Below are 23331 nucleotides of genomic sequence, written 5' to 3' on the forward strand. Positions count from 1 at the left end.
CTGGGAGTATTGTGGAAAAGCACTTTAAATCCTGGCTGAGGTCAGGGACACCCTCTGCTTTCCCAGGATCCACAAATCCTGCTGTGCCATCAGATCATCGGCATCACTCCTGCTTCAGTCCGTCCTGCTTTTCCCCGCTCCCCTTCTCCTCCACACTCCTGGAATTCTGTCCCAGGAGGACTCAGCTCAGGGGCTGAAACGAGGCTGAAAGTCCTGGAGTTCCTCAGCTCCTTTTTTCAGCCTTCACTGCAACATTCACTTTTCCCCACTCGTCTCCAACATCTTTTTAAGGAATTTGAACCACTCTGGAGCTGCTGGCTGCAGGGATCCCCGAAGCCATCGGGGTTTTGTTGGGAATGTTCGCCTGGTGTGGTGCAGGACACGGGTCCAGCTGAGCCACCCCAAATTCCAGCCCCGCTCCTTGCATTGTGCAGGCGTGGGAAGGCTCTTCCCAAGATTTGCTGTTTCCGGGCTTTGGGGCTCAGGAGGGTCCCAGGAATGTTTGGAAAACGCCTCAGCTGCCGCAGAGGGCTTTGTGGTGGTGTCCAGAAGGGAGATATCTCAAAAACAACAAGTGATAGGAGCGGAAGTGAAGCGATCTGGAAGGAATTTCCCTGGAGAACATTGGTGTTCTAAGGTAAAACTCGGTTTAACACAGAGGGAAATCGTGAATTCCCACTCTTTTCTCATCCTCTGGTTATGGATTCGGACCGTGGAATGGTTTGGGTTGGAAAGAACCTTTAATCCCATCTAATCCCAACCCTGTGCCAGCGGCAGGGACACCTAATTCAGACTGGAACAGCTCATGGAAAACTTGGTCCGAGTCTCCTCTAAAGTTGCTGAATTTGAAGTGAAATCAGGAATTTCCCAGCCTTTTCCATGTAAATTTTGGGGATCTCCAAGGCTGGAGGCTGCCCGGCCCCTCTGTGCCCCTGCTCCAACATTTGACCACCCTCTGTGGAATTTTTTTTCATTAACTAATTTTAATTCCTCCTTCTGCGTTTTGTCCCTTTCCTCTCTTTCTCTGTGTGTTTCCAAGGGGATCCTGGAATCTTGGAATCCTGGATTGGATGACCTTCCTCAGCCTTCTCCTTCCCCTCCTTCCCCAGCTGTCCCAGTCCCACTGGGCTGACGCTGATATTCCCCATTTAGGCCTTATTTTGGCTCCTAAAAATGAATAAAAATCTCTGTGCCACTCCTTGGGGACATTCAAAGACCCAAATCCAACCCTGGTGAGCAGTTCTGGTTTTTCCTGATTATCCCTAAAATTTGAGGTCTTGCCCTTGCTGGCATTGGCTGCAGCTGTGGGAATCATGGAAAAACGAAAGGAGTAGGATAAGGATGGCAGGAAGGTCGGGAGGATTCTGTCCCTCTGGGTGCGAGCAGAGGATGGGTAAGAGAGGAACTCTGAGATTGCAAGGAGAGGCTTTTGGATCATAAAATCATGGAATCACTGAGGGTGGAAAAGCCCTCTGAGGTCACCCAGTCCAGCCCTGCCGGGGCCACCGCTGCCCCGTGTCCCCAGTGCCACATCCACAGGGGTTCGAAATCCCTGCAGGGATGGGCACTCCACCCCTGCTGGGGCTGGAAAACCCTTTCCATGAGGAGTTTTCCCTGCTGTCCACCCTGAGCCTGCCCTGGCCCAGCCTGAGGCCGTTCCCTCTCCTCCTGTCCCTGTTCCCTGCCAGCAGAGCCCGACCCCCCCGGCTGCCCCCTCCTGTCAGGGACTTGTGCAGAGCCACAAGGTCCCCCCTGAGCCTCCTTTGCTCCAGCCTGAGCCCTTCTGGAAGGTCCTTGGGCTCAGCTCAGCTGAGCTCAGCCTATCCCTGAACTTCTGTCCATAAATCAACCCTGGGCAATTCTCCTGTGCGGCCCAGAAACTCCAAAACTTTATTTTATTTTTTGGGAGGGTGTTTGTGGGGGGCTCTGGAGCTGTGAATTCACCCCCTCCCACCCTGTTTCGTCCCTCTCCAGCAGAGCTCAGAGCCCAGCTGCAGGCGCTGTTTTCCTGCTCTTTATGTCTCTCATCCTAAAGCCCTATAAGCGCTGGGAGCTGGGAAATGATTCCCATCCTGTTTGCAATAAATCCCTGGTTTTATGAAGGGTCCCGAGCCGGCTGGACATGAATCCTCCACGTGTTTACAAATATTTGTGCAGGAAAAGGGTGAGCAACGTCCAGGACGGGCTTCTGACGCATATTCCCCCTGTTTCAGTCCTTTGTTCAGGAAAACGTGGGAGCCAGGCCGGTGCTGTACGATGAATAAATGCTCCCGGAGCAGCGGGAACAGCAGCAGCTCCCACAAGGAAAAAAGGGGTTTCGGGGTCGTGTTTTATGGAAGGGGATGGGAAAGCTCTGAAATGGCTGCACCCAAAAGCTGGGGTGTGCTGGAAGGGCAGTGTTGCCCTCGGAGAGGGTTTTCCGTGGATCCTTTGGAATGAGGGGGTTGGCTGGAGAGAAAAGCGTCTCTTTTATGGTTTGAAGGTGGGAGCTGGAGGTCTGGGGGACTTCTGATCTTCAGGTTTCACCTTTTTGTGGGGGCTTAATCATCTCCTCACAGCCTCTGAGCAGCCCACAGGGGCTGTTTGGGGAGCAGGGGTTTGAAGGTTTCTTCCCTTCACATCCCTGACTCTGTCTTGCCCCGGCCGTGGCTGTGGTGTGGGATTGAAACCCCATGGAATCCTTCAGGATACAAACTTGTTGGGAAAACCAGAGGCTGAAAAGCTGCTCCTGTTGCATCTTGTCATGGTTTCAGGTGTTAACCAGAGGACAAGGGTGGATCTGTGTAAAAACTCTTTACTGGGATGCTCCAGGACGTGTTTTCCACAGGTGTTGGGTAGGAAGGTTCCTCCTCTCCTTGTTCCTAGACCCTGGAAGTGCTCAGAGGCAGGTTGGACGAGGGCTTGGAGAAACTTTGGGTAATGGAAGGTGTCCCTGCACGTGGCAGGGGGTGGGACTGGGTGGGCTTCAAGGTTCCTTCCAACCCAGGTCATTCCATGGTTCTGTGATCCCTGGAGCACATCCCGAAGCTGTTGCTCCACGGGGAAGGTGCTGCTGTCCCCATCCTCCCAGCACCACAGACAAAGGTTGGAGGGAACCTCTGGAGATCACCGTGTCCAGCTCCCCAGGGAGCTGCAGGAGCTTCTCAGGTCCACGTCCCATTGGGGTGGAGCTCCACAGCTTCTCTGGGCAGCCTGTCCCGGTGGTGGATCCTCCTCCCAGGGAAAAGGGGTTTTCCTGTGAATTTCCATGGGAATTCTGTATTTCAGTTTGTCCTGAGCAGGGTCTGGCTCTGCCTTCTCAGCTTCCCCCTTTGGTGCCTGTCCACGTCGAGAAGGTCCCTCAGAGCTGTGGAGGTGTCCAAGGAGCGGCTGGACGGGGCTGTGGTTGAGTGGACACGGTGGGGTTTGGTCACCGGTTGGACTCGATGATCTCAGAGGTCTTTTCCACCCTAATTATTCTGTAATTATTCCTGGGACTCCCACTATCCATCCAGCTCTTCCTCCAGCTCCACCACGGCCTCGGCTGTGCTTGGGAAGGCGCCGTCCAGCCACTCCAGAATCCTCTCGTAGCTGGAGATCCTCCCCAGCTGCCTCAGCCTGGCCTCGGTCGGCCGGGCCACCCTGACGGTGCGCGGGGGCGGCTCCGTGCTGTCCCCAGGCTCCCCTGCCCGGGCCTGCGTGGCCGTGGCAGTGCCCGGCTCCCCGCCGGTGTCCTGGGCATTGGGGACCTGCGGGCGGTGGCCGGCGGCCGGGGAGCTGCTGTGGCCAGGAGAAGCCGAGGGTGCTGCTGGCACGGGGGGCAGTGGCCGGTGGCCGGTGCCGGGGTTATGCACGGGCAGGGTGGGCCCTGGCCCCTCCTGGGCCGGCCTGGCACGGGGCACGGCCACCTGCAGGGGACAGAGGGTGAGTGAGGGTGGCCCTGGCTGCTGTCACAGCTGCTGGCCTGGGGAAGGTGCTGGGTGCCGTCTCCAGGGCTCTCCCAATGGCTCCGTGGTGGCTCCCAGTGTCCCACGGGCTCTCTGGGCTGGGTGGCCCCGGCAGCCTCATCCCATGGGGGGACGGGGACTGGCCCTGGCTGCCCTGTGTCCCACCTTCAGCTGCCCGTGTCCCACCTGTACCTGCCTGTGTCATCCCTGTGTCCCATTGGTGGTTCCCTGTGTCCCACCTGTACCTGTCTCTGTCCCATCTGCTATTCCCTGTGTCCTGTCAGGGGCTCCCTGTGTCCCACCTGCCATTCCCTGTGGCCCACCTGCCATTCCCTGTGTCCCACCTGTTATTCCCCATGTCCCACTTGCCATTCCCTGTGTCCCACCTGTACCTCCCTGTGTCCCACCCCTTATTCCCCGTGTCCCACCTGTGGTTCCCTGTGTCCCACCTGCCATTCCCTGTGTCCCACCCCTTATTCCCCGTGTCCTGCCTGCAGGCAGGAGGAGCCGTGGGAAGGAATCCTTGGCACAGTCGATCCCATCCCTGTCCCCCAGGCAGCTCCTTGTTGTCCCCTCGCATCCCCTCCCTCACCTGGCCCCTTCTCCAGGGGCTCGGCTGCCCCTTGCCAGGCTGGGATTTGGGATTTGCCTTCTCCGCCATCTCCGTGCTCCTGAGCCTCAGAGGGATCGGGGGATCCTCCGAGGGATCCCGGGAGCTGCTGCCTCCCGAGCGAGGGGCATCCCTGGCAGTGTCCCCCGGGCTCCAGGGTCACAATGGGTCACAGCCCCCGTGTCACAAAGGGCCCTGGGACACCCTGGCAACCACGGGACTGTCTGCATCCAGCTGGAACTGGTTGGAATTGGTTGGAATTGGTTGGAACTGGCTCAGGGGCATCCACAGCTTCTCTGGCAATTCCAGCCCAGGCAGGAATTCCTTCCCAACATCCCAGCCCAAGCTCCCCTTTCCCACTGGGAAGCCATTCCCTGCCTCCTGGCCCTCCAGGCCTTGGCCCCAGTCCCTCTGCAGCTCTCCTGGAGCCCCTTTAGGCCCTGCAAGGGGCTCGCAGCTCTCCCTGGCTCCTTCCCTTCTCCAGGGCAACATTCCCAGCTCTCCCAGCTGCCTCCAGAGCAGAGGGGCTCCAGGCCTGGAGCAGCTCCGGGGCCTCCTCTGGGCTCTCTCCAGCAGCTCCACGTCCTTCTGCTCTTGGCCCCAGGGCTGGGGCAGCTCTGCAGGTGGGCTCTCACCTGAGGGGGCCCAGGGACAGAATTCCCACCTTTCCTGCTGCCCACGCTGGGATCAGCCCAGGGCTGGGGGGGTCTGGGCTGGGCCATTCCAGCCTCATCCACAACATCCCAAATCCTCCTCTCAGGCCTGCTCCCTTCTTTCCCCATCCAGCCTGGATTTGTGCTGGGATTGCCCTGACCCAGGTCCCAGCCCTTGCACTTTGTATTCTGAACTCCCTGAGGTTCCCACTGTCCCACCTCTCCAGCCTGTCCAGGTCCCTCTGGATGCCCCGTCCCTTCCAGAGTCCTCGCATTCCGTGGCCGTTCCCCTCCCAACACCCCAGATGTGCTTTCCGCTCCTCAGAGTGTGCCCTGTGGACTCCACAGCATCCCTTTATCTGGAATTTTCTGTTTGGATCAGTTTTTATGGATTATTGCCTCAAAAAGGGGCACAATCCAAGTTGGAAAAGGGCTGCTGGGACACGAGTTCTCTCCCAGTACGGAGGGTGCAGCTCCTGCTGGATGAGCAGGAACAGGAGGTTTATTTACGAGTTTATCCTGTTTTTATTTCTCCCTGCTCCCCGAGCGTTCCCCCCTGTTCTGCCATGGGAGAACACAATAATAAATATGGAAATGTCATTTTTCCAACCCAAACATTTCACAGCAGAGCTGCGGGAGCGAGCTGAGGCTCCTGGCTGGGACGGGAGCTTGTCCCCTCCATCCCATGGGATCCAGGGAGGGGGAAAACAAAGGGCTTTGACCTCAAATCATCTCATGGAAACTTCCCCATTTTGGGATCTTTTCGGCTCTCTGGGAGCTTGAACCTCACAGCACTGTGGAAAACAGGTGGGGTTTGGTGCACGTTGTGTTCTCTTCCCTACATTTTCCTTCCTCCTCCCTCTGGACCTGCTCCTCATCCTCCTCAAGGACTCATCCTGCATTTTCCCTAATCGGAGGTTATTTTTTCCCCCTGCTAAAGGATGGGAGCCCTGACAAGAGCTGATAACTCTGGGGGTTGGATCCTTCCTTGCCGGGCTCGTGACCGATTCCCAGCGCTCCCTTCCTTCCTTCCCGGGGCCCGCACACGGAGCTTTCCCCACCAGCGGCGTCCTCCAGGGCTTTTCCGCATGGGAGACCCTGTGGGGCTTGTCCTGAATGTGTTTGTTTCCCTGGCAGCTCATCCCTGATGAAGTTTTAATGGGTTTTAAATATATCATGAAACAGGCACGGGGTTGGCATCCGGCTCCGCTCGTTTTTACACCGGGAAGTGTCGGGCTGGGATTTTCCTCGGGGAGAGGTGGGGGAGAAAGGCACATCCCGGTGTGGGGGCACCTGGGACGGGAGGAGACGGCCAAAACCCCAACCTGAAAACGTTCAGTGCTGCTGCTGGGGATAACGAGGAAATCTCTGTCGACATCACCACTTTGTAACTTCTCCCAAGTCTGGCTCCGGCAGGGGAGGGAGAGGCCAGAGTGGGAACGGCTCCACGGAGTTTTCCAGATGAAAAACACAGGCTACTTGTTCAGCCCGTGGAGTTTAGGTCAGCTGGAGTTATGGGAAACAGATGATGGCCGGTGCTCGGGCCGGGCTCTGACAGATCCCCCATTGTTGAGCGCTGGGATCCTCCGGAGCGGTGCCGGGCGCGGGGCTCGGCCGGGCCCGGCCTCCACCCGGAGCTGGCAGGAGGGGCTGGAGCTCCGGATCCAAGGGTTGGGCTCCCCGGGAGGGATAGCACTGAGGGAAGGCTCGGTGCAAAACACGGGAGGTTTCTGCTCCAGGGATTGAAATCCGGGCTCCCGGGAATGCCTGGGAGGATGTTCCCTGTGAACGCCTTGGGTCCCGTGCGGTGGAGGTGTCTCTGAGGGATGCTGGAGTCATGGAGTGGTTTGGGTGGGAAGGACCTTAAATTCCATCCCATCCCATCCCATCTCATCCCATCCCATCCCATCCCAGGCAGGGACACCTCCCACCGTCCCAGGTGGATCCAAGCCCCAGTGTCCAGCCTGGCCTTGGGCATTCCCAGGGATCCAGGGGCAGCCCCAGCTGCTCTGGCAATTCCAGCCCAGCCCCTCGCCACCCTCCCAGCCAGCAATTCCTTCCCAACATCCCAGCCCAAGCTCCCCTTTCCCACTGGGAAGCCATTCCCTGCCTCCTGGCCCTCCAGGCCTTGGCCCCAGTCCCTCTGCAGCTCTCCTGGAGCCCCTTTAGGCCCTGCAAGCTGCTGTAACCCTTTTTAGGATCATCGTTCTGGAATCAGCACCCGTTTCCTTGGGAATCTCTTTTGCCCTCTGGAATGCAGGGGCCTAATCCTGGGCAACTCCAAGTGGGATAAGTCAGGGGCTGAGCTTTTCTTTCATTGCAGCATCTGAAGGATTCCACCTTTCCCCGGCAGCCCAGGAGCTCCTTGCCCTTTCCTCAAGCTGATTTATGACCCAGCCCATTCCCACGGGGAGATCTGGGATTAGGGAGGGCTGATCAGTGTGGGACAGGCGGGTCTCGGGATGCTCAGGTTGCTGGGGAGTTTGCAGCAGGAGTGAGGGTGACGTGCAGAAGCCTCTTCGCGGCAGGAGGAGGTGTCTGGGTCTGTCCTTGGAGCAGAGGCAGGAACTCCTCCACTCGGGAAGGGCCGGATCTGTGCCCGGTCCTGCTCATTGCTGTAAACTCTGGGAACATCCAGTGTTGCTTGGTGGATTTTGTCAGCTGGAAACCAAACCAAAGCCGTGGAAAATCGGGAGGAACGGCCGATGTTTGACTGGTCCGCGGTGTCACCGCCCTGCCGGGGACCCTCTGCTGCCTGCTGCCCCTCATGGATGAACTGAGGGCTCTGAATCTCGGGAGAAGCTTTGTTCCTGTGCTTTTCCAGCCTTCTGGAGCAGCAGTGGCTGGGAAAGCCGGAGCTGTCACCCCAGAGACGTTCAATGTCCCTGTCGCCTGGCCCGGCCCCACGCCCGGCACTTCCCTGCCCTTCTTCCCTCCAGCTGCTCCAAAGGGAAGGCTGGAACATCCCAAAAAGCCCCCAGGGAAACCTTGCGGAGGATTGGAGCCGTTCTCTTCCTGCTGGATGAACAAATCTCATTGGAATCTGGAGAATTGGGGTGGTAGATCCAAACTCGATGTTCTGAAGGCTGGCCACGCGTTCGCTGTTCATCCAGGCAAAGCCCTCTGTAGGTGGGATGATGGGATGGGAGATCCATCTTGGATTGGGGCAGCACTCCTGGCTTGGTCTGGTTTGAGGAAAACCTCTTCTGGCTGAGCAGAAGAACAAAAGAAACGATCCAGCCTGAAACCCTGCCCTGCCCTCAGTAAATGAACTGAGCAGCACCAAGGACGTGGAATTCCCTCCTGATATTCCAGGGAAAAGAAAACATCTCTGGTTCACACTGAAACCTGTGAAATGGGATTGAGGTGGAATTCGCATCTTGGATTGCTCGAAGATTTGCTGTGGCCACTTGTCTGTCACCTTAGAGCTTCCCTCAGCCTGAAAATCCCTGAAATTCCCTGGATTTGGAGGTTTATGCCTCCATAGAGACACTTCTCTTGCAGCTGGGATGCAGGAGCTTGGCCTGGATGGGGACAGACCTGGTCAGAAAGCAGGGAATGGTGTCAGTCTGTGCTCCCAGGGAACAGGGACAGGATGAGGGGAAACAGCCTCAGGCTCTGCCAGGGGAGGCTCAGGGTGGATATTGGGAAGAATTCCTTCATGGTAAGGGTGCTCGAGCATTTGAACTGCCCAGGGCAGGGGTGGAGGGATTTAAAATCCCTGTGGATGTGGCACCTGGGGACATGGAGCAGTGGTGGCCTGAGCAGGGCCTCCTCTGGGCTCTCTCCAGCAGCTCCACGTCCTTCTGCTGTTGGCCCCGGGGCTGGGGCAGCTCTGCAGGTGGGCTCTCACCTGAGGGGGCTCAGGGACAGAATTCCCACCTCGTCCAACCTTGGCTTCTGCTCCAGATGGAGCCAGGTGAGCTCATCTCCAACCTTTGCATCCCTGGGATCGGAGCCCTTTGCATCCCTGGGATCCATGTGAGCCCTTTGAATCCCTGGGATGCTCTGTTGGGATGGAAACTCCTCCTTTGCTGTCCCGACCCCGGGTCAGAGGTTGTGCAAAGCAGAGGTCAATTAACGCTTAATTAGACGGAGCTGGGAAGGCTCCGGCAGGACCCGGCTGCTCCAAGAGCCCTTTGGGAAGGTATTCCATGGATTAACGCTGGATTCCCGAAGCCAGGCTCCTTCATCAGGCTGTTGTCCCTCTTGCAGCGCTGCTCCCCGATCTGTTCCCGGCAGATTTGTCGGGAGCTGTGGGGGCAGCAGCCGGGACGGGACAGGACGGGACAGGAAGGGCCTTCCCGGGTCACTCCAGGGCCACCAACACCAGCACGGGTGGCCATGGCCGAGGAGCTGAGCCCTGGCACCCCTCAGCGTATGGGGGACCTGTCCCAGCTGTGAGGCGATCCCAAACCTCCAGGATACCCCAAACCCCTGTTGTTTCCCTCATCCCTGCCCCGCTCTCCCAATTTTTCCCCCCGTTCCATGGATGTACTGCCGGGCTCGAACATTAGAGGGCATCTCCTCCTCACGCTTTATTTGTTATTTTTCTTTTATTTGTTTTTTTTTGTTTGGTGTGTTTTGTTTTACTGCAGTGGGGCCTGTCCTTAAAAAGCCAGGAGAGCCTTTTCCCTGCTGTGCAGAGCAGCCAGATGGGAAGTGCAATATCCCGCTGCCCCTCATTACCGGGCCCTCGGAACAGCTCCCCCCGTCCCACATGTGACCATATTAAAGTGGCCTTTGCAGCGTTTCCCTCCATATAAAACTGTCTTCACTCCTGTGGCCCAGCAGTTAAAAGGGAACTCCAGCTGCAGGCAGGAGGCTGAAATTAAAGGCTTTGCCCTGGTCTAAATGGAAAATGGATATTGCTTTCCATATCCAGAGCTGGGAACAATGGGGCTGCGGCTCTGGGCTGGGGTAATGGCCTGGTTTGCTGGGAGGAAGGAGCAGAGAGGAGGGGTTGGGTGTCTGCCTCGGAGGAAGGGGGAAAAGGGGGAATCTCACCTATTTTTCCTCATGGTTAACTCTTCCGTGGCTGGTGGGGAGCGGGAGAGGCTGTGCCAGGAGGCTGGGACGAGCAGTGGCTTCTGCACCAGAGCCGAGGCAAAGCCTCCAGCACCTTTCCCCGGAGAGAATCGGGTTTGAAACAATTCCCCCTGGAGAGAATCGGGTTTGAAACAATTCCTCCTGGAGAGAACTGGGTTTAAAACAGTTCCCTGATGTTTTGATTGCCATGTGTTCCTTGTCCACTGTTCCTTGTTGTCCGTGTGTTCCCTCTTGTCCCGAGCGGGCCTGGCCGGGAGCTCGGACTCAGTGGAGCTGGGGAGGTCGTTGAATTTGTTGGACCCAGATTTCAACCCTTTTTTTTTTCCCCTTGCTTTTGCTTTGTAAATTTTTGTTGCTTTCAAAGTTCGCTTTAAATTAATTTGCCAAGCCAAGGAGGGGAGAGAGGGAAGGGAGAGCTGGATCTTCCATGGACCTTCCCAGGCGGGGTTTCTGAGGCCCTGCCTGGTTTTCAGTTAGGGGTCATTTCATGGAATCATGGAATGATTCGGCTCTCAAGGGACCTTAGATCCCATCCCATTCCCACCCCATCCGTGGGCAGGGACACCTCCCACCATCCCAGGCTGCTCCAAGCCCCAGTGTCCAGCCTGGCCTTGGGCACTTCCCGGGATGGGGACTCCACCACCTCTCCTGACCTCTGCAGATTCCTTTCCTTTGGGATCACCTTTGCCTGTGCTTCTTGGCCTCCTTCCTCTTCACCAGGTCTCAATTAATTTATTTTTAAGTACTTGACTCTGAGCCCATTAAATCAGGAGGGGAACCATGCCCTGGTGCTGGATACAAGCCCTGAAGCACCTGAAAGGTGAAATTCCCTGTGAAATTCGGGATTCAATCCCTGCAGAAGGAATGGATGGCTGTTCCTTTATCCGGGACACAGGTCGGGGTCAGGGCTGGGTGGAGAGAGCCCAAACCCTTCCCGCTGGGAGGAGAGGCCTCTTCCAGCCACTCTCTCTTCCCCCCACGCAACTCCTGCTCCACTTCATCTCCTTGTTTTCGGTATCGAGGGGGTGTTTACAGTCAACAAACAGGAGCCTCCTGTTTGATCCCAGCTCGGCAAAGCTTTCCCCGCCGAGCACCTGCGAACATCCATGCGCTCCGTGAGATTTGTTGGGAATATTTACGTTTTCCAAGCGGAGCATCTGCTCGCGAGTCGGACTCTTTGTGCCTCATTAGTGGCTACCGGGGCTCTCTTATCTGCACAGATCTCCGGGGCATGTCGGGATTATTTTCTGAGCTGCTTTTCTTGGCAGCTCCTTCCTCACTGGTGGGAAGCTCCTGGTGTTTGTTGAAGTGCTGGACAATCATCTCTCCCTAAAAAACCTGCCTGTTTCAGCTGATTTTGGGGTTAAAAAAAAAAAAAAAAAAGGTGATTTTTAAGGTTTTAAAGCTTCTGTGCTGCTTTTGGTAAGATCTGTCCCATCCAAGCTGCTGCTCTGAGCTGTTGAGCAATCGGGGTTGGGTTGGGGGTATTTCCATGAAATTCCAGGATTGTGAGAGGGGAGTAGAGGTGGGATCCAGTGGAATGGAGTGGATTTGGGGTGGATACGATGCCAAGAGTTGTTTGGCACTCGCAGGCAAATTCAAATGAAGCCGTGAGCTGGGGCTGTCTCAGGCAGTGAGGGTGGCACAGCCCAGGGCTCTGCTCACGACGTCAGGGAAGGAAATCCTGATTTTTGTTGGAACGAGACTGGAATCACCTAAACTGTGAAATCGGATTCTGACCTCAAATCTGGCCTTTCCTTCTCCTAGAACATGGGAGAGGATTGGTGATCAGGGCACCTGGAGCCCAGGCTGGGAGATGAGTGGTGTGGGGGGTACTCAGAGGCTCTGGGAGCTCTGTGCAGCCTGGTTGTAGAGGGTGTTCTCCCAGGATGGGGCCACCTGGGTGGGAAGGGACCTCAGGAGGGCTCCAGTCCAACCTCCTGCTTGGAGCTGGGAGGGCAGACCGAGTTTCTCAGGGCTTTGTCCGCTCTGGCCTGGAAAGGTTGCAAGGATGGAGATTTGGGTCCACCTTTGGGAATTCTTTGTGCTGTTTCATGGAATCACGGGATATTCCGAGCTGGAAGGAACCCACAGGGGTCATGGAGTCCAACTCTGAAGGGAATCATGCAGGGATCAAACCCTGCTCTGACCACCTGAGCCGATCTCAGGGATATTGATTCTTCTCCTTGTGGGAAACCTTCCCATCTGCCCAAAATTCCCATCTTTATGCACAGAGGAGCTCCCAAAGCAGTGGTCCCAGTTGGTGTCATTGTGAGGCGTTCAGGGTTTCTCCTGTTCCACGACGGATGTTTGGAATTTGGCCTTTTGGATTCCACCACGTTGGGCTGCTCCCCCAGCCTGCCCAGACCTCTCCAGCTGCTGGCCCTGCCTTGACTCTGTTGAGTTTTCACCCAGTTTGGGCGAAAACTCCCCAAAGTGGAGAGGCCTTGTCCAGTGCTCCTGCAGGTCTTTGGTGAAGACGTGGAGGGAGCAGGTCCCAGAATTCCTGTTCCCCAATCCCGCTTGTCGTGGGCCTCATGGAAAGCTTTACTGGTTGTCCCAGGCCAGGCTGGACACTGGGGCTGGGAGCAGCCTGGGACAGTGGGAGGTGTCCCTGCCCTGGCAGGGCTGGCACTGGATGAGCTTTGAGGTCCCTCCCAACCCAAACCACTCCGTAATTCCATGATTTTAGTGCTGTTACGTGAATAAATCCAGGTGGGTGCTGGGTTTAGGATTCTCCAAACATGGAATTAGAGCTGGATTTGTCCCTGATTATTTAAACCAGAGCTGCAGTGACGGGACTTTGCTGCTCTGTGAGTCAGGGGGTACAGAAACCTTCTCCAGGGGATGTAAAATTGGGATGTTCTGGTGAATTTGGGCTGTTTCCATGGTTTCTGTGGATTTATTTCCCTGGTGTGAATAGATCCACAGTAAACTGGCACGACCTGGGTTTTCCAAGGAGGAATCTTCCCAGCAGATCTCGTAGCACACCCCCTTCCTTGCTGTCACTGGGATGGAATTTTAACGGAAGAGCTCAGGAGATTCACTGATTTTTAGGGAATGATTAATGGTGTTCCAGATGGGGAAGGGTTTGGGATGGCTCAGGCACTGATACCGCACGGGAATGTTGGGTTATGGATATCCTGCGTTATCCAGGTGGGAAGTACGTGAAATGCACAAGGTGAGGAGAAGTTGTGCTCCAAACCATTGTCATCCAAACTCTGCAAGTCCCCTTTCCCTGGGCATTTTAATGATTCCTGGAGAATAAAACCGGGAGCACATTTTTCCCGCTGTAGTCCCAGCTCGGTTGGCTCTCAGCTCTGCGCTGCTCCCGAATCCCGAAACATTTTTGGGTTTGTTCAGCTGCTGTTTTTGCTTTCTTGTGATTATCCTCTGTTTTCCCTTCTGTGGTGTTCATCCCCGCTCGTAATTATCCCCCTCTCCCTGCCAGCTCTGTGAACTCCGGGGCTAATTTGAGCAGGGAAGTTCTGCCCGGTAATTTTACAAATATGAGGCGTTATTGAGGGTTTTTCCTGGACCGGTGATTACAAGGAATGGGTACTTTGGGAGCGCAGCTTTGGATTCCTCTGCTCCCTCAGAGGGGTTGAGAGCTGGGTGAAACTGGAATTGAAACCGAGGGGATGAATGGAAAAGGAGCTGCTTCTCTGCCCAGCACCAGTGCTGGATTCCATGGAATCACTGAGGTTGGAAAAGCCCTCTAGGATCGGGTCCAGCTGTTCCAAGGCCACCACTGACCGTGTCCCCAAGTGCCACATCCACAGGGCTGTTCAGTCCCTCCAGGGATGGGGACTCCAAACCTCCCTGGGCAGTTCCAATGCTTGACCACCCTTTCCATGAGGAATTTTCCCTGATATCCAACCTAAACCTTCCCAAGAGGCCGCTTCCTCTCGTTCTCTCACTCGGACTGTGAGAGAAGAGCAGCCCTAAAACACAAATCCTATCTAGAGTTTCAGCTGAGTAGCCTGGAAAACTCAGGGTCTTGAGGTTGGCTCTGGAAGCTTTTTGATGTGGTTGATGTGTTCGTTTGGTTTTCTGCTTTTTTGGGTTTTTTACCCAGAGGAAAACAGGATTCAGACATGGGATTCAGAGGAGTAATGGATTATCTGGAGACCTGAGCAGCTGAATAGTCCTAAATGGATCAAATGTGGGAAACTGGGTGGTCTGAGCTCAAACTGCCACGAAGAGGAAGAAATATTTTCCATTTTGAGGGGAATGTCATGTGGGAGCAATGAGAATATCTGTGGAGATGAGGGAGAAATGCACTTAAGAGAAAGGGATGGAACTGGGAGGATGAAAAATGGGAGCAGGGTCAAGAGAGGGGCTTTGGGGAGGACAAGTTTGGAGTTGGAGTCACCTCTCGTGAGAGAGTCCCTGATTCCTGGGGCAGCCAAAAACGGCTCAGGAAGGAAAACCCAGGGAGCAGTGCTGTGGGAGGGGATGGTTTTGGTCACACTGGCAGCTCCCTGGGCCATAAATTTTCAGGAAACTGCTAAAATGTGAATAGGATTCTCTGATTTTCTTTTTTTTTTGGGAATGGTTTCAGAGGTCTTTGCTGTTCCTTCCCTTCTGCTGCAGCTCGAGCCGTTTGTTGGGTTGGAACGAGGAGGTGGCATCCAAAACCTTCCGAGGCTGAGGAGAATCCAGCCAAGGGTGGGAGTCAGGTTATGGTGAGGCCTTCCTGTGGCATCTCTAGCCCAGCTCAGATCCCTTCAGCTTCTCCTGCCTGTGGAAAACAGAGTTTTCCTCTGGAAGTCATTCCAGAGTAATTTTAACTTCCAGAGATTGTGCTGAAGTTGGTCCAGGCGCTTCACCTTCCTCAAAGCCGTCGGTAAAACAGGGATGGAAACCTGGCCTGGGGTTTGTCCTCGTGGTGAAGGAGCTGAGTGATGGAGTTGGGAATTGTGGTTCCCGTGCTTCCCTCTTCCCTGAGCCCCAGGACCTGGGGAGCTCCCGCATCCTGTGGCGCTCCTGAGGAGCTGGTGGGAAAAACTCACCATAGGAATGGTGGGGAGCTGCTGGAGCAAATCCAGAGGAGGCCCCAGAGCTGCTCCAGGGCTGGATCAGGCTGGGAGAGCTGGGAATGTTGCCCTGGAGAAGGGAAGGAGCCAGGGAGAGCTGCGAGCCCCTTGCAGGGCCTAAAGGGGCTCCAGGAGAGCTGCAGAGGGACTGGGGCCAAGGCCTGGAGGGCCAGGAGGCAGGGAATGGCTTCCCAGTGGGAAAGGGGAGCTTGGGCTGGGATGTTGGGAAGGAATTGCTGGCTGGGAGGGTGGGGAGGGGCTGGGCTGGAATTGCCAGAGCAGCTGGGGCTGCCCCTGGATCCCTGGGAATGCCCAAGGCCAGGCTGGACACTGGGGCTTGGATCCAGCTGGGATGGTGGGAGGTGTCCCTGCCCATGGAATGGGGTGGAATGAGGTGATCTTTCAGGTCCTTTCCCACCCAAGCCAGTCTGGAATTCTGTGGAACTGGGGAGGACACGGCCATGGTGGGACACTGGAAGTGCTGGAAGCACAGCCAGGTGTGGGATGGCTTCTTGTCCTTTCTTTCCTGAAGGAAGGTGGGGTGGGGTGGGGGTGAGCAGGAGGATGAGGGAGTGATCCCAGCTCTGCTTGGACTTGGTGCGGTCTCAGCAGAAACCTTCAAAATCTGCTCTTAAGATTGGTTTGAGGCCTCCTGACGAGCTGCTCTTGGAGATTCCAATAAGTCCTCGAGGCCACCACGAAGTATTGGGGAAATCACAGCTCCTGCAAGTTCAGTGATGAATTAATTAATGGCTCATTAATTTCCAGGTGAGGTTGTGTAAAACCAGACGAGCTCTCTGGTGTGAGTGTCCAACCTTGGCGCTGGTGGTGGCGGCGGCTCCACCTCGCTGCGCTCCTGCCTTTGATGGTGCCACACGTTCATTTATTAAAGAAATGGTTTAAAAAACCCTTCAGTTTTAAATTGGCCCCAGAAATTCAATTATTTAATTAATTCCCTCCAGCTTAAGGAGTGGCTTCACTCCAAGGTGCTGGTGATGGCACCAGGGATGGGTTGATGAGGATGGAGATGATCGGGGGGGGGGTTGTGCTTCTCATGGGGGTTTGGAGAGCCAAGGCCCAGCAGAATTTAATAAATCCCTTTAGTTTGGTCCCCTCAGTGGTGGGGTGGGAGCGGGACAATCCCTTTTCCCTTGGTTTTCCTGTGGTGGAGAGGAGATGGACAACACCAGGATCCTGAGGATCCCCAGCTTCAGTCCTTGGAGAAGGGCTCAGAGGGAGATCACAGCTCCCTGCTCGGAATTTATCATTTCATCACTTCATGTATCACCGTCACCTGCTTTTATCTCTTGGCTTGATCAAAGCTGCAGTAATCCTCCTCGTTCTGGGTGTCACCTGTAGATCCCTGATTTCTGCCTCGGGGTCCTTCCCTTCCCTGAGGGAAACAGCTTTTGGGAGCGCTGGGAAGAGCTGAGAGAGAAAAACGTTGGTTCACAGATTCTGCTTCTAAAATTTCTCATAAAATGTCAAGTTCCTCGTAGGTTCAGGATGATCCTGAACCTGATTATGGGGAAAAGCTGGGATTTATGATCTGGATTTGCCAGGGGGGCTGGATGTGCCTGGCACGGATCGGGAGCTGCTCCTCCTGAGTCCCGCTGATCTCAGCCGGGATGAAAAGCACAACTTGAGGACAAAATCCACACTCTAAATCTCCACATTCCTTCACAGTGCACATGCAGGCAGCAGGGAGGTTTTGGGGGTGGATTTTAGCCCCTGAAAAGGTTTTGGGGATGGATTTTAGCCCTGAGAACATTTTCGGGATGGATTTTAACCCCTGAGAAGGTTTTGGGGATGGATTTTTGCCCTGAGAAGATTTTGGGGATGGATTTTAACCCCTGAGAAGGTTTTGGGGATGGATTTTTGCCCTGAGAAGATTTTGGGGATGGATTTTAACCCCTGAGAAGGTTTTGGGGATGGATTTTTGCCCTGAGAAGATTTTGGGGATGGATCTTAGCCCCTGAGAAGGTTTTGGGGATGGATTTTAGCCCCTGAGAAAGTTTTGGGGATGGATTTTAGGCCATGAGAACGTTTTGGGGATGGATTTTAGCCCCTGGGAATGTTTGGGGGATGGATTTTAGGCCCTGGGAAGGTTTTGGGGATGGATCTTAGCCCCTGAGAAGGTTTTGGGGATGGATTTTTGCCCTGAGAAGGTTTTAGGGATGGATTTTAGCCCCTGGAAAGGTTTTGGGATGGATTTTAGCCTCTGGGAAGGTTTTGGGGATGAATCTTAGCCCCTGAGAACGTTTTGGGGATGGATTTTAGCCCCTGAGAACATTTTTGGGACGGATTTTAGGCCCTGTGGGAAGGGCAGATTTAGGTGGGAGAGCTCTGGGCGCATCCCCAGGATGCTGATTCCTGCTGGGGCCTGGAGCTGCACTTGGGAAGAACAAGGAGCAAGTCAGGCTATGGCTCCTCACAAGCCCTCGGTAGCTGAGGGCATCCCGAGGCAGCCTGGTTGTGTAATGCCACAACAGCTGGAGAATCATTAAATTACCATCAGGTTTTGCTTTTAATGAGTTCATTTTCTGGAGAGGAGCAGGTTGACAGCTGGTGCCTCGCTCAGGTGATATTTGTTGCTGCATGTTGTTTGTTTTGTGAATTCTAAATGAGATGGAGTTTTGGTGTTTTGTTGTTTTTTTTGGGTTTTTTTTTTCCCCCCTCTCTCCCTTGGCTCCCAACAGTTCAAAGCAAGACGTTGTCCCTTCCCTGCAAATGTTTGTGATCCAATTTCAGACAGAAACAGGGCGGGTGTGGAGGAGGGAGGAACGGGCAGGGATGAAACATCCAGGCTTTGATGGCCCGGGGGCCGGGGTGGGGGGCAGATGTTGGAGCACTGCAGATCCTTGGATTTTGGGGGATCTCAGGGCTTGGGATGCTGAGGTAGAGCCTGGTTGGGTACAAAAACCACCCCAGAGGGGCTGTTCAGAGCCCAGCCCGGGGGTGATGCCCGTGGGAAGGAGCGTGGGGTTCAGCTGTTGGGGTGGAAATGCTGTGGGCACTGGGAGCCCCGGCCGAGCTGGAGCAGTGCGCTCTGGAGGTTGTTCCTCCCAGCCCTGCAGAGCGGTCCCTGCAGTGCTGCACCCCTCACAAACAGTTCTGCAGTTCACAGAACCCCACGGTGGGTTGGTTGGAGGGACCTTAAAGCCCATCCAGTGCCACCCTTGCCATGGGCAGGGACACCTTCAGCTACCCCAGGCTGCTCCAAGCCCCAATATCCAGCCTGGCCTTGGATTCCTCCCATTTGTGGATTTGGTGTCCTTTGGCCCCCCTTTCTCTTTGCTGACACCATCATTGGTTGTTTCACTGCCCCATGGATAAATAAATCCGATATTTGTCCAAATTATGGTCCAGAAAGCAGCTGGACACATCCCTCTGGATCCCACACCTGCCCAGTGACACTGGGAACTGGGCATGGAACGTTCCTGGACCTCAGCAGTTGGGGTCGGACTCGGTGTTTTCAGAAAATCTCTTTATCCTCTGATACTTGAATGGAATTTTGGAGGAAAGTTCCACAGATGTGCTGGAGGAACACAGGGTTGGATATTAAATGTGCCAGCTCTGGGGTGGCAGCAGGGCCACCCTGTGTCCACAGTCCCCTGTGCTGGCCCTGCTGGGGCACCTCCAGTGCTGGGGGCAGCTCTGGAGAGACCCTGAGGGGCTGGAGCTGTCCAGGGAAGGGAACGGAGCTGGGAAGGGGCTGGAGAATTCCTGAGGGAGCTGGAAAGGGGCTCAGGCTGGAGCAAAGGAGGCTCAGGGGGGACCTTGTGGCTCTGCACAAGTCCCTGACAGGAGGGGGCAGCCGGGGGGGTCGGGCTCTGCTGGCAGGGAACAGGGACAGGAGGAGAGGGAACGGCCTCAGGCTGGGCCAGGGCAGGCTCAGGGTGGACAGCAGCAGGAATTTCTCCATGGAAAGGGTGCTCAGGCCTTGGAAGTGCCCAGGGCAGGGGTGGAGTGCCCATCCCTGGAGGGATTTCGGAGCCCTGTGGATGTGGCACTTGGGGACACGGGGCAGTGCTGGCCCGGGCAGTGCTGGGGATGGTTGGACTCTGTGATCTCAGAGGGCTTTTCTGACCTCAGCAATTCCATGATTTATATTCCGAGTGACCTCTTCATGCCCGTCCTACTGACTGGAACCACCCTTCCCTGTTTTCCAGGGTGCCCGGGAGACCTTTGAGAGCTACTACAGGAAGCAGAGGAGAAAACAAGCCCGGCTGGTGCTGCAGCCGCCCTCCAACATGGTCAGTGTGCCCTGCCCTTCCCAAGCTGGAATGTTGTCCCCGGGCTCCTGCTGCCCGTGGCTCATCCCTAAAGCCTCCCTTTGCCCTCGGCCACCTGGGTTTTAACCTCTGCTCCCTCTCTCTTTGTTGCAGCACGAAACTTTAGACGGCTACAGGAAGTATTTCAATCAAATTGTAGGGTAGGTGTTCCTTTTATACACGGCCCTGCTAAAAATGCGTGCCCTGGGTTGCCGAGGAGCACGAAAAAAACCGGGAGAGGAGGGAATGTCGATATTTTTGGTGGTCCTTGAAGCCAAAACAGGACCCAAAAAAAGGTGGTTCGTGCTTTTTAAGTGTTGTAAAGTGGATTTTATCCTCTTTGCTGTGTCACTGGGGGCAGCGGGGAGGGACCTGCCAGCTCTTGTAGCAGCCTGGGAGTTTCTGGGAATTTGGGGATAAATGATCCCTGTGGATTATGTGCATCTACTTGCCCCACTAATGACATGAATGGGCCCTCTTGCCTTAATAATTCTGGAATATTGAGTAATTATTCTCTAATTATTTTCCTGGTGAAGGAAGTGATTCTCTGTTCCCCAGAGCTGCTTTTTGTCACGGTCAAATTGGACAAGAATCTTCCAAAACTGAGCTCCGAGAGGAGAATTCCAAAGGCTGCTAATCCATAAAAATAGGATAGGATTTGTTGTTTCTTCAGCTAATAATGAGGATAATTTCAATGCCTAATTATGACCACCACAAATTCCATGTGTGCTGCTCTCCTCGTGCAGCTCCCTGCTCCTGGGCTGGATTTCCTTGGAAAACACACCTGGAAATTCGTGTGTTGCTGTTTAAAATGTCCAGTCCCACCCTCATTCCCTGAAAAACAGTTTCTTTTGGAGCAGCAGATTTGATAATTGGAGATTGGAGTGAATTGGTTGTCTGGAAATGGCTGGGAGCACTTGGTGGAGCTGGGTGGGAGAGAGGATTTTCCCTGGAGTTCCAGCATTTTTCCCTGCACTTACAGCATTTCTCCCTGTCCTTAAAACATTTTTCCCCGCAGTCAGAGCATTTTTCCCTGCAGATAAAGCATTTTTCCCCGCAGTCAGAGCGTTTTCCCTGCAGTTAGAGCTTTTTACCCACTTGTAATGGGATTGCTGCTGGCTGGAGCAGAGTTTAATCCGTGGTTCTTGTGGGAATAACGAGGTGGAGAACTCGGAGAGGGGGAATTCTGCCTTTGTGTACACACAGGGTGGCTCTGGGAGTGTTTTAACTCACTCCTCGAACCCAGTGCTGTTAAAAATGGGGGAATGAAGTGTTTGGTGCTGCCTGGATTTGACAGATCCCTCAAATCCGAGCAGGCCCGCGGCCCGCGGATGCGCGCGCGTCGCCTCAGGGGCTCGGGGATGCCTTTTGATCTCTCCAGTTGGAAGTTTCGATGCCATTTTCTGCCCGTTGCAGGTTTTTTGTGGTGGAGGATCACATCCTGCACACGACCCAGGGCCTGGTCAACCGGGCCTATATTGATGAGCTGTGGGAGATGGCCCTGTCCAAAACCATCGCGGCCCTGAGGACTCACTCCGTGAGTAAAAGCCTGGGAGAGCTCAGCTGTTGCTTGACTATCCTTGACATGCTGCAAAGCTGCCTTTTTTTTTTTTTTTTTCCCCCAGGATTCTGTGTTTTCCCTCTTTTCCAATGACCGTTGAAAAGAGCAACACAAAGACACGCAGATAATTCTCTTTCTCTGGCTTTTTTTTTTCCTCTGGTTGACTGCATTTCCCCACCAAACTCAGTGTTTTGAAGAATAAAACAGTGGGTTTGTGTTTTCATCATTATTGCACTGGTTGTTTTTGAGGAGCACCAGCAGAGGGGGTTGATTAATCCCAAAAAACTGGGGGGGGGGGGAAAAGCATCTTTGTGGCACCCCAAAGCATGACCTTGTTTGTTCAAGTTCAGGATCAGAGAGTCCCAGCGTGGTTTGGGTTGGGAAGGACCTTAAAGATCATCTTGATCCCTTAAATTTCATGGCTGTGAACGGGCTGAAAAATGGGCTGAAAAACCAAATCCAGGGAGGGAGAACCCCAGGAGAGAGCAAGGAGCACCCTGGGAAGGGGGTGAAAATATGGGAAGAGACGGACACGAACACCAGGCCTGGAGCATCCTGGTCCAGTGGAAGGGGGTGGAACCAGATGGGTTTTAAGGTCCTTTCCACCCCACACCATTCCATGGCTCTTCCCTGGAGCTCCCTGGGCTGAGGGAGCCCAGAAGCTCCCCAGCATTCTCCATCCCCATCCAGGTGACTGGAAAGTTGCCTCCTTCCCCTTGAGCTCCTGTGCTAGCAGAGGGGATGAACACCAACCCCCCGCTGGGCTGCAAACCTGTGTTTGTTTTCAGTTCAAGTGGGATTTTCTCCGAGGTGGAAGCAGGAGGCTGAGCCAGGCCCAGCCGTGGGGTTTTTGGTGCTCCCAGCTTTGTTGCCACGCGGGTTGTTTCAAGTGGTGCCAAAATTAATGCACGGAGTGGCTGCCAGGGGAGGCTTTGTCGGTGATCACGAAACATTCCGTGATTTCCCAACGTTGTGGCCATCACCGCTGGCTCTGAGCGCTCCCAGATAAACCAGTGCCCTGCATCCCGAACTGGGATTCGAGGGAGGGTCTCACCTTGCTGAGGCTATTGCAATTCTTCCAAGGCAGACAAATTTATCCCTGGATTTTCTTCCTTGCCGCAGACAGGGACATCTTTAATCACTGCTGGTGCTTCAGGGCATTATCTTTCTTCCTGACTCTCCTTTTTGGACAGGGAGATGGAAAACGTGTGTCTCCCAGTCCTTCCTGCTGATTAATGGAGTCGCTCCTCCTGGAGTTTCCAGCGAGCTTTAAATCTGTGCTCTTTCAATCCCGCTCTCTTCCCAGCTTGGGATCACTGATTCTATATTTGGGCAGGCTCTGTCTCAAACTTTACATTTTTCAGCACGGGGAAGGTTTGGCTGCTCCTGGCGAGCGCGGGAAGCCTGGGGGAGACCGGGGTGGCTCTGGGGACACGGAGTTGTGTCTTTGAGGGTTTGGAGCAGGATAAATCCTTGTGCTGGAGCTGGAATCCAGCGTGTTTTCCCTCAGCCTGGGCCGTGGGTGCCGGGCTGAGATGCTTCATTACCATCAGACACAACACGGTAAATATTAAATGAGAGGCGCTGTCCCCGTCCCGCCGTGACGGCGCTGACGGGCTCCGTCTCCTCTCGCTGCCCAGCAGCTCCTGTGCAATCTTAGACACACTTCAGGTATCTCTGGAGCAGCCCAAAGCCTTCTCCAGCCTGGAGAGCAGCACTGGGAGCAGAGACACCCTTATCAGCCGGCCCTGTCTGCCCCGTGCGGCGCTCACGGCCTGGGGGATGAAGCTGCTGCTCCTGGGGCTGCTCCCCAGGCCTGGGCAGTTCTTATCAGTGCCCTGATAACGCAGCAGGGCTCAGGGCAGGGGTTTGTGCTGTGCCACGCAGTTAAAGCCATGTTTTCATCTCTGCCCTCCCCTCCAGTCCTACTGCTCCGACCCCAGCCTGGTGTTGGACCTGAAGAACCTCATTGTGCTCTTCGCCGACACGCTGCAGGTACGTGGGGCTCGGGGCTGTCCTCACCCAGCGCCGCCCCTGCTGCTCCCAGGCTGTCCATCGGTGCTTCAGTGCCTCGGGGGGCTGCCTGCGCTGGCCCAGCTCCTTTCCTGGCATTTCTGGGCGTGGATCACCCGATGGACAGCCTGGCTTGGTCAGTGCAAGGACCGAGCCTTGGCCACCTCACCCGGCCCTTGGGCCTTTGATAGCTCTGGGTCCTTCTC

The 23331-nt window shown here is 55.1% G+C and overlaps 1 protein-coding gene across 8 annotated transcripts in view; it reads left to right on the top strand.

Annotated features, from left to right (window-relative positions):
• Positions 1–23331, top strand: part of EXOC6B (exocyst complex component 6B) — a 271080-nt gene that overhangs the window by 131916 nt on the left and 115833 nt on the right. For all 8 annotated transcript variants that reach the window (XM_048303538.1, XM_048303540.1, XM_048303539.1 and 5 more), the window contains 4 exons: positions 19450–19533; positions 19666–19712; positions 20968–21088; positions 23036–23107. In XM_048303538.1, coding sequence (XP_048159495.1) covers positions 19450–19533; positions 19666–19712; positions 20968–21088; positions 23036–23107 — 324 coding nt within the window. The remainder of the gene's footprint in view (positions 1–19449; positions 19534–19665; positions 19713–20967; positions 21089–23035; positions 23108–23331) is intronic.

Source organism: Corvus hawaiiensis, chromosome 5 (assembly GCF_020740725.1).
Source record: "Corvus hawaiiensis isolate bCorHaw1 chromosome 5, bCorHaw1.pri.cur, whole genome shotgun sequence".
In the NCBI taxonomy this organism is placed as follows: Eukaryota; Metazoa; Chordata; class Aves; order Passeriformes; family Corvidae; genus Corvus; species Corvus hawaiiensis.